This window comes from Stegastes partitus, unplaced genomic scaffold (assembly GCF_000690725.1).
Source record: "Stegastes partitus isolate 25-593 unplaced genomic scaffold, Stegastes_partitus-1.0.2 Scaffold6, whole genome shotgun sequence".
NCBI lineage: Eukaryota > Metazoa > Chordata > Actinopteri > Pomacentridae > Stegastes > Stegastes partitus.
In genome coordinates, this window is record NW_007577737.1 from 817172 (window position 1) to 827839 (window position 10668).

General features: G+C 46.4%; 1 protein-coding gene across 5 annotated transcripts in view; it reads left to right on the plus strand.

Moving 5' to 3' along the window:
• LOC103356545 (RNA binding motif, single stranded interacting protein) overlaps positions 1–10668 on the plus strand; it is a 211766-nt gene that overhangs the window by 130071 nt on the left and 71027 nt on the right. For all 5 annotated transcript variants that reach the window (XM_008280734.1, XM_008280759.1, XM_008280750.1 and 2 more), the window contains exons 5-6: positions 996–1153; positions 7892–7971. In XM_008280734.1, coding sequence (XP_008278956.1) covers positions 996–1153; positions 7892–7971 — 238 coding nt within the window. The remainder of the gene's footprint in view (positions 1–995; positions 1154–7891; positions 7972–10668) is intronic.

Below are 10668 nucleotides of genomic sequence, written 5' to 3' on the forward strand. Positions count from 1 at the left end.
GACACAGATTTAAATCTGATTTTTTTTTTTTTTTTTTTTTATCTCGTAGCATTCATTCACTCATTATATCACACCGGCCACTAACGACGCCGTCGCTGGCTGTCTGTAATAATGTGTTTGCCCTTGACAGATCCAACTCGTGGTGTTGCCGGCTGCTGCCGCTGAATGAAGTGTGTGGGAAATGCAGATCAGCAACAGATCCGCCTCTGACTGGATGAATAGGTCACATACAGCCTATTGAAATGCTAATGGGGACGTAGCATTCAGCTTCATACAAATGCATAATTAGAAATAAGGACGGCAGAATGTAGTTTCATGCTTAATTTCGAGACTTGAAACATGGATGGATTCGTGGATGGGTGACTTGCATTGTGACTGCCAGGCCCGCTGACTGATTGACTGCTGGGGCTGATTCCAGCTGTTGTGGAGCTCACGGGGCCCTCTGCTACCTCAGGCTCAGCCCACCACCAGCTGTGCAGCCTTACCTAGCTAGCAGTAGCCCCTGGGCACTACACCGAAAACGCTGTTGTACAACACGCAGCTTCTCTCTCCCTCTTTCCCCTGAGCTATAAACTTGACCATTAAAATCTGGTTGAGAGGAAAGCCCCAGAAGACTCCGAGCAAACTCCTGCGAACATGTACAACTTCCAGGATGTTAATACAGACTCGCGCTGTGATAATACTTTTCACTCACACAAATCCATATCGTAGCCGTTTCATTGGCGCACACAGAGCGAGCAGCGCGGTGAATTATTGATGCATCCATATTGCGTTTGAGCAGATGAGTGTGTGGGTATCGATAAGGCCAAATGTCATGTGAGTTTAGCCCGAGTTTGGCTGCACAGTTGGCAGCATTGCAACATGTTTCGTAACCGCTCGCGACACAAAGCTGGTGCATTATTTCGCAGCTCCTACAACTGATGGTGATGCATTATTTCTAATCTTTGGTTTCTCCTCTCTCCTCTTCTTGCCCCTCCTCCATCCTGAACCTGCAGCAACAAGAGCAGGACCCCACCAACCTGTACATCTCCAACCTGCCAGTGTCTATGGACGAGCAGGAGCTGGAGAACATGCTGAAGCCTCTGGGTCACGTCATCTCCACGAGGATACTGAGGGATGCCAACGGGGTCAGCAGAGGAGTCGGCTTCGCCAGGTAAAGAATAGTAATGACGAAGCGAGACACCCTGTGTTTTAGTCTCGATGTGTTGTGTGCTTAAACCTCTAAAAACTCGAAAGCTGCTGCACTCTTTAGCCGCCGTCTTTTTTTATTTTTCCTCACTCCACACTTCTAGTTTGTAATTTAGGCTTTGTAGTAAAGAAAAAAGAAGGTGAGTCTCCAGAGTGAGCTGAGATAACCCTGGTGGCACACAGGTATCACGGGTATTTTTTTTTTTTCAAACTTTCAAACTTTGGAAAGCTCCCTACAGAGCAACAGAAGACACTGTTATCACAAGCTGAGGATTCTTTGCTCAGCTTGGATTTTTCCCATGTTAGCTGTGCACAAATACAAACGCACAGACTGAAGCATGCACCAGATGCACGTAAACAGATGTGTGTCCGTGCACAGGCGTCCAGCGACTGACTTGTGCACCATATGTGCATCGATACACTCACTCGCTCTGAAAAGAAACTTTCTCTGGTTTGTTTCGTCTCCGAGCCAGTGGACGAGTTTGTCTTTGCTCACGCGTGTGCCTCAGTGTGTACACGTCCCTGCTGATGGATGCTTGCGTCTGTGTATTCACAAACACTCTTGGATATTAGCAATTACTGCCTTATCCTCATAGTGTAGTCGCTGCTGCTATATTTCCAAGACCAAGCCTATCACTGAACAGTTTATTTCTTTTTCTACTTAGAAAAGTTTCCACTTCAGCTTGTTAATCCCCCAAAGTCATAAACCGCTCTGTCCTTGTCCTCGACAGCAGCCACCAGGCTCTCATTCCTCTCCACACTTTCCTCCCCTGTTTACCCAGAGGAGGCCACTGACGGCCACAGAACCGCCATCTTGCAGGGATTTTTCTTAATCACCTGCTCTGGCTGAACTCCTCTCCTATTCCCTGCTCTATTACCGTGGGTTACAGCGGGACAGACAAGCACAAACACACACACACACACGAGCAGCCACTTTATGCACAAATATGAGCATATGCACAGACAGACAGGCCTCCGCGCACGCCTACACACCTGTGCGAATGAGCGCGTGCCAGCTCGGCGTGCGCGTGCGGCGACACGCGTCGGAAAGCGGGCGCTCACGTACGCACACAGACAGGTAGGCAGCCTCCTGCAGACCAGCAAGCAGAGCACAGCAACAACCTGCCACAGGCCACCTGTTCAAACAGCCCTCGGTGGGAGGAGGAGCAGACATGATGGAAGGGGGAGAGCGAGAGAGCAGGAGGGAGAGACATGAGTGTGAAACAATGGTTAGGTAGAAAGAACTAATCACAGAGGTTATTATGAGGAGAACGAGAAGGTGATGGGAAAGAGAAGGAGATGAGAGAGAGGACGTCATGAGACAGAATTATTGAGGAATAGAAAGTGAGAAGAGGTGAGAGATGTGGAAAAGGAAAAAAAAAATAAGAGAGGTCTGGCTGTAAAGGAGGACGGTGGTGCAGGTTAGACAGAGAAGCCAAAAACAGAGATCCGGCCTGAGGAGAGAAAAACAAATCAATGTGTTTTATGAATTGTAGAAGTCCCATTAGCTGTGTCAACACACGGACAGACAGACAGACAGACAGACAGACAGCTGCTGAGGGTTGGGCTGTGAGGGGCATTAGAGAGAGTAAACTGAGCTAAGTGTTTGTGGGCCGATCCATTACTGTTATCAGAGCCCATTACTCCAGCCCCAGCACTAATCATTGCAGACAGCAGCACCTGATGCCATTAACCAGCAGCACACACAGAAAAGCCGGCCTGCCTCGCTGTCTACCTGGCTGGCTCTCTGACTGACTGGCCGCCCCAAAAGCCCGACCGACCGACCGACCGACCGACCGACCGACCAACCGACCGACGGCCTGGCTGACCGGGTTGTTTCCACGTGGCCTTATTTACTCCTAGTCCACCTACCCACCGTTATTCTGCTGGAGAGAGATGACAGTGAGGAGGAGGAGGCAAACAATGGACAACCGGGTGGGGCTGCGAGTGGGATGGAGAACCAAGAGAAGCTTGGCGGCAACGCTTCCAGTCAGAGAACCGCTAAAGGGAGAAGGAGAAGGCAGCCACTTTTAAAACGGACAACAAAGACGCCCCGACGAATGGTTTCTAAACAGCTTTTGTTCTGATAATGGAGTTCATAGCCACATAAATGATCATTTCATAAAGACTGCATGAAGGTTGTTGAGCTAGAGTGAAGGGAGGTTAGTTGTGTTTGTGCAGATTGTCTCCGTGTCACTTTGTGGCCTCTTAACTGAAAGCTTTAAGGAGGAGTTACCGGCACGTTTGTGGGTTTAGAGTGAACATGGGCCAGGAGCATGTTATGGATGCATACGTACAGATTATATTCACATAAACACTGTGTAGGTTCAACTTCCTGGTGTTATACTAATACTGATTATTGCCAAATTAAATCAATAATGCATTAAGACAAACACAAACAATACAGTGTGTAATATGTGGAGTTGAACAATTTGGATTTAGGGAGTTTAGAGTCTGGTTTTGTCCACATTTGAAGCTCTAATAATTCCCTATTCATTCACATGATTCTCACACACATGTGCAGGTCGGGACGCTCTCCACCTTTGCTCAGTTATCGCTCCGCTTAAAGATTCTCCGTTTCCACCTCATTTCATAAATACGTTCTAATCCCAGCTTTTATTTATATAAGTGATTATTACAACAGAAGGGCTGCAAACAGGCAAAAAGAAAAAAGAAAAAAAAACAGACCAGGGAAGCTAAACGTCAGAGACACAGAATGGAACACGGTCAGAGATGCAAAATGCAAATTGCAGGATTTCAATACATTAAAGGACCAGTTGATGCAAATTTACCAATAAAAACATAAAAAATGCCACAGCACAGGAGAAAAGAGAGTGAAAGAGACGACGCTGCATAAAAGCAGGTCTATAAAAATGAGTTTTATTCCAAAGAAATATCTGATTCTGCAGCTGATCTCCCCCCAGGTCGCTCATTTCAAGGGTCAGGACCCTAATGGTAAATGCACAGTCACCCTTAAAGTCTCAAACACTAATCATAGCTTTATTTTTTGACTTAATTCATATTTTCCTTGGCATTTGGTTAAGTTTAGACCCCAAAACTCCTTTGTTGCATTTAGAAATTAGTTCAGTTTGGGTTAAAAAGCTCCACTCAGGGTGACTTCCTGCAAGGATCAGGATGGATGCAGCTACTGGACGCCGGTGAGGGAACATCTGTATGAGACTGGTGTGCACTGAAACAGCTGTTTAATGGGAGGATGACGTCCGAATTGGGTGTTCTTGTCGGATATCGTCCTGCTGGGGAAGGCCAAAGGGTACGCTAATGCGATAGTGTTAAAGTAACACCTGAATGTCGGGACTCGAGGTTTGTTTTAACTTCACGTGGTTTTAATGTTATGGCTCATCGCTGTATGTAACATAAAATCAAAGAGTTTAAAACTATAGCTGCCACTTTTTGTTTAGAAAATCTAACCTAATTTCTAGTTGTGTGCTAGTGACGTGTACAAGGCCAGTTTTTATGATTAGCGATCACCTGAGTCACACTGGCTGCTTAGTACCAGCGTTCCCAAACACCCAGGGGACGGAGGGATGAGGGGGGAAAGGGTGGAGACAGGGTCAGTGAGAGATTGATGATGCCAGGAAGTGTGAAAGATTACATATTCTAAAAAGAGAAGTAGGGAGAGGAAAGGGGAGAGAGAGAGATGTTGATGTGGATTGGGCGTAATGTAGAAAGAAAAGGATGGGATGGAGAGGGAAGGAAAAGGAGGGCACGGAAAGTGAGAGAGATGGGGCAAAGAGAGAGAGAGCGAGGGTAACGGTGAAAGATGGAGGAAATAACCAAGGTTGAAAGACGGGGAGGAATGAGAGAGACGTCAAAAAGAAAAGGTGTAGACGGGCCGGGAGTAAGATGGATGGGACAGAGAGAGCGATAAAGAAGCTATGGTAAAAAAAAAAAAAGAGAGAGAAGGATGGAGGTAGCGATGGCAGAAAGGATGAGAGACAGAGGACGGAGAAGTGAGAGGCTGACAGGATGATATGAGTATTTTAGGAGGTGAGGGCGAACAAAGCAGGAGGATCTGGAATGCAATGATTTCTGCACATTCCTGGAGCGTATCACCATGAAGGCACGGCGATCAGTCAAGCCTGCATTTTAAAACAAGTCCTTTGTGCACATCAGGGAACCTGCAATATGTGTACGACGCTGAACGTGCAAATTCATGCACGAGGATATTTGTTTTCAATATGCTGCTTAACACAACTGAACTTTTTTTTTTCTACTGTGCATTGAAAAAAATAAGCAAATCCTCGTCTCTGACTGATGCACTCTGCTGGATGTGTTAAAGCAGCTCAATCAATTAAACTGCACGAATTAAAAGTCTAAATATAGTGAGGAGCTGGAGTTCATATAGGTAGCTAAGCTGCCGTGATGATGATGTGAACAGCGTCGCTTACAGTCTGGCTTTAAATTAAAGGAGAGCAAATGATTCTAAGTCAGAGGAATACTTGGACATTTTGGGAAATGCGATTATTTTCTCTCGCAGCGAGTCGGATGAAGAGATTGATATCATTGTCATGTGTGTCAGTTAAATATGAAGTTACAGCCTGGAGACACTTAAGCAGGATTTATGGTGCGTCTGAACTGGATGGTCAGGTAGCGTCAGAGAGCCTCCGACTCCCCCCGCACGCCTTTTCAATGTCAGGGAAGAGGCGCCTGCGTCAAAACATTGGCTGTAACTTTCCGAAAGCAGCAATTCACAGCGTTCACACCCACTTCACACCACGACGGTCCAGCTGTGTGGAGGTGAAAGAGGAGACAACGGGCATTGTGCCTCCGCCCGTCCTTTTTTTGGTGTGGCATTTGTGTTTGAGTTTTGTGTTGAAGAGACAAGCCTGAAGATGTGCACCAGTATTTTTAAATGATATTCACAATGACAACACATGCTTACTGTGATCAGACAGCAGCTCTGAAGCAGATCCTCAGACCATAAAACAGTCTTGAACTTAGCTCAGCATAAAGACTGGAAACAGTGGAGAACAGCTCATTGCAAAAACTGAAATCTAAGTCAGATGGAATATCTTAGATCGAAGTGATATATGCTGATTTTAAGATAGTTCTTCTCAGTACGCAATTTTCACATAAGACTGTTTCACTTGTTTTAACTATTTTGGTCCTTAAATATCTTAATAAGATAGTTCAGCAGTGATATGCTGGCTTTGTCAGTCATACAAAAAACAAACAGTACAATCAGCTGCCAGCACGTGTGATTAATATATTAAATCTGGGTTTTTGTTTTTTAATGTATACAAAAACTGAAGTGCAAACACCTTGTCTATAGCTCCATGGTTTATTTTTATGCAGATTTTGAAGTATTGCATTTTAAGAAGTTAATGTATATGGAAAGTTCGGGGGGGAAAGTTTAGAAACCTGCTTGAGGTGATTTTTTTTAACTTATCCGAACATTTACCTCGCATGTCTTATCATCTGTGTTCGCTCATTTCATTGTGTTTGACTGCATTAAACATGGCCGATGCCAGCTGACGTAAAATAATAATTATAACATTTCTGACTGAAAACAATTCTGAAGGACTTGTTTCCGTTTTGTTCTCTTGTGGGTGGCCAGTGTTTTGTTTGTCCTTCTTCTTCTTCTTCTTCTTCTTCTGCTGTTTTATGTAAAATAACCCGTACTAGCACCTTCTAATGACCCTAAGCAGACTAGTTTAGTCACTCCATCACCGCTAATGGAAACAAGCCTCCTTTAAATGTACTTTTTAAAGTTTTTTCAAACAATTATATCAACACATGGCTCCTACAAGACTCCAGGACGCCAATGCATAGTCCAATACATTAACACATGCACGCTCAGCAAGGATGAGCAGTATGTCAATAAGCATGTGCATATCTGTGTGGCTAATCTGTCTGTTATAAAGGCTAAAGGTTCTGGGTCGGACTGTAACGTGCTCCAGTCTCCTCACAACGTCGTACGCCTCCTCACAGCAGAAGGATGAAAGACGAGTGTGTGTGCACGCCAACAAAAAGAAGTCCATTTGTTCGGCTCTGTGTTTGATAAACTTACGGTCGTGTTTTGATGTAATGTGTGTGTGACATTAGCGTTTGTGGGCTTATGATGTGAAGGATCAGAGCCCCCCCGCTGGCCGCCTGCTTGGCCTGTACACCGGCTTTGATCCGGCGGCTGGGAAAATGGAGTCAGGCAGCTTCCTGTACTCCGTCTCTCCCCGGCTCCGGATAACACCATCATTACCATCCACGAGCACGTAACTCCTACCTTCTCATACCGTCTTCTGCTTATTGTTCTCTCCCACCCACCCCTCCTGTCCCTCTATCCTTTACCTTCCTATTATGCGCAGAGAAAGGCTGCATAACAAGTCTTTCCCTGAAAGCCCTGAATTTCATTATGAACTTCTGACTCATGCAGACGATGACGTTCCGCAGCAGATCGACAGACTGACTCTGGATAGTCTCAGAGAAGGTTTTTGTTTTTTTTTAAGAAGGGGAGCGCTGACGCTGACCAGGCGGCGGGACGGAGAGCGTTGTGGGTGAACTGTAGTTGTTGTAAATGTGTCATCTGCGGCAGTATTTAACCTCAAGCTGCTCCGTGCGTGAAGGCCTAGATGGAAACGAGCAAAGAGAAAAAAACTGCTCTGTTGTTGGCTGATGATCGTCTTGATGGGTTTTTGTTTGCTGTCATTTTCAACTAAAAACTTCACGTCTCGCTTTCCCGTTGCAGGATGGAGTCTACAGAGAAGTGTGAAGTAGTGATACAGCATTTCAACGGGAAATACCTGAAAACCCCGCCAGGCATTCCAGGTGAGTCTCACCCCTACATTGGCTTTAAGTGGCACCCCTTTTCCTTTCTGTCTTGGGGGAAAAAAATAAATAAATCATCACATTTGTAATAAGAAGCCACCTTTCTAATTCAATCGTGGTAATTCCTCATCTGGGATCTGCCGGACAGCGTGATAGATTGTGTACGCTGTGATGTCTGACACCTGAATCGCTGACGGTTCTGTAGGCCTCTTCCTCTCTTTCCCGCCCTGTCACCATCTCCTCTCTCCCTCCCTGGTGGTGCTCTTGCTGCAGGCTGGAACTTCTCGGGCAGGAGAAAACCCTCTTAATATTCACACTCATGCCTCTGTGCTGTTCTTTGCAATCTACTTAAGAGCTTGCACTCTCCCCTCTTTCCTCTTCTGCTCTCTGTTGCAGTGTCCTCTCTCCTTCCTATCTCTCTCTCTCTCTTATTTTTTTTTTTTTTTTTCTGCAGTCACCCTCGGCTGTGGCCAAGGAGAAAACAGGCAGAGGAAAAAAGAACGAGTGTCACAAAATGGAGACACGTGTAGAGACAAGATTGTGCCTCGTCTTGCGTTAGGAACCGTTCTCCTAGTCGGCGTCCAGAGAGGCAGCTCCGAAAAGTAAAGGGTAGACAAAGCTTTGGAAACGGAGCGAGTCTCCAGGGGAGTCGGGGTGTCGAAAAGTGGCAGCGGAAAAAAAAAAAAAAAGTGAGTCGGAGGGGGGAGTAAAGATATGAAAGAAAGCATCGGTGGGAAAGGCCAGGATGAAGGAAAAAGTGCTGCTTAAGCACTTTTGGGGCCAGGTGCTGCAGCGCTCAGTCTCCTGTGCGTCCCAGCAGGGCTCGCGGGCCAGATAGGGCCGGTACCGAGGGGATCTCCTTCACCGCTGTGGCAATTTTATTAACAACGCTCACACCTCCAACCTCCGACCGGCGGCACAGACACAGACCCATAAATCGCTCTCCACTATCCAGTAATATTTCAGAGAGACTGGATTTAGAATCTCCATATGTGCTCAGCCACTGCATAGCCAGCAGCCATTAAAGGCAAGGTGAGTGGTTATATTGAAGTTGAGCCGTAATAGGAAACCTTTAAAGCTGTAATATCAGGCTGACCTTCCCCTTTAAGGGTCTATCTCCCTGCTGCTCGGGCTTTATTATTGTTAATGGATTGTTCAGGCTTGTGCCAAGCATGGAGATTTACCGCCCTGATCGAGGAAATCCTTCTGTGGAATTAAGAATGGTTAAGTTTACAAGGTCTGCTGTGGTTCGGTGCTGCTCCGGTCCCGTCTGAAGGGTCTGGGAAATCTTCCCTTCACACGACCGGCTGCTGCGAAAGCCGTCGTTGCTCTTGTGTTGTTGCCATTCGAGGTAATCAAGTCCTTCAAGGGATCCTCGTGATTTATTGCAAAGCGGGTTTTACTTTTCGCAATTCTTCGCCGTCATCTCTCTCAGTCATGATAGCGTTGTGCTCGCCAAAGTAATTGCAGAGATGTGATGAAACGCAACAAAGCTCGACGAGGCGAGAAGCAGGAAGACGAGCAGACACGTTATAAACAGGCTGACAGTCTGTCTGCGTTATATGAACCGAGCAAAACTCAAAGTAAGCACCGCGAGTGTCAGTAAAAGAGTTAGCGAGGACTGTTTAGAACCTGCAGAACGGATTAGTCCGGCTCGTTTCCAAGTTGCAGAAAGGAACTTGTCGACTAGAACGGAAGTGCATCTGATGTGAATGATGTCTGAAGCTGATGAAGTCATACCAAATCAAAAGAGTCGATATGAACTGGTTCCAAATCCACATGTTCCCTTCGTAGTAATGATGGATGCGGCCTCCCCGTGTCATTGCTGATACTCTTTCCGTAGTTTTCCGTTCATAGGAGGGCGGGGGGTTGAGGAAGTCTGCTTTTTCAGTCTGCGCCTTTCCTGCCTGACGCTGTCCATGTTGACTCGCTGTCTGCTAAATGGAGATTTCTGGACATTCTTCTGTTATCAAAATCAGATGTTCCTCTGCGGAGGACCCCAGGGCAGTGTCTGTTTCTCACAGAGGCAGCCAGCAGCCCTTTTGTAGTTGTGTAGTTGTGTATTTGTGTGTGTATTAGTGTGTGTGTGGTTGCGTGCAAGCGCTCTCTCACTACATTTGTTTCTGTGTTCGTATTCATGCGTGCATATTCAAATTTCTGCATTTCAAAGCAGGTACACGTGCATGCTGTGTGCTGACGGAGTCTCTATTAGTGTGTGTGTTTGTGTGTTTGTGTGTTTGTGTGTTTGTGTGTGTCATGTTGGTGGTATTTCCCCAGAGCCCCTTGCTATGCAGGGCAGCTTCTTCATCCATCCTGCTTTGACAGCTCAGCGGCACCCCCCGGGGGGCTCCCACCACACACAGCACAGTAGGAGCACGCATGTGTGCACGTGCACGGCTACGCTTGTGTGACAACCATGACTACTGCACTGTGTGAGCCTCCACACACACACACACAAACCACATAAGCACAAATATGGTCACGCACCACTAACTTTGACCTGAATGGAATGTCAACATCCATATAATGCTAATGAGAAAGCGTTTTTTTCCCCAGTATTTAGCATTTAAACGTAACCCACAAAGATGCAGCAGCAGCAGCACAAGAACAACACTCAGCATGCACGCACTGCTCAACGTAGCACGCTCACCCACCAATCCTCTGTAGCCCATTTCTGACAAGCCTCTGCATTCCCAG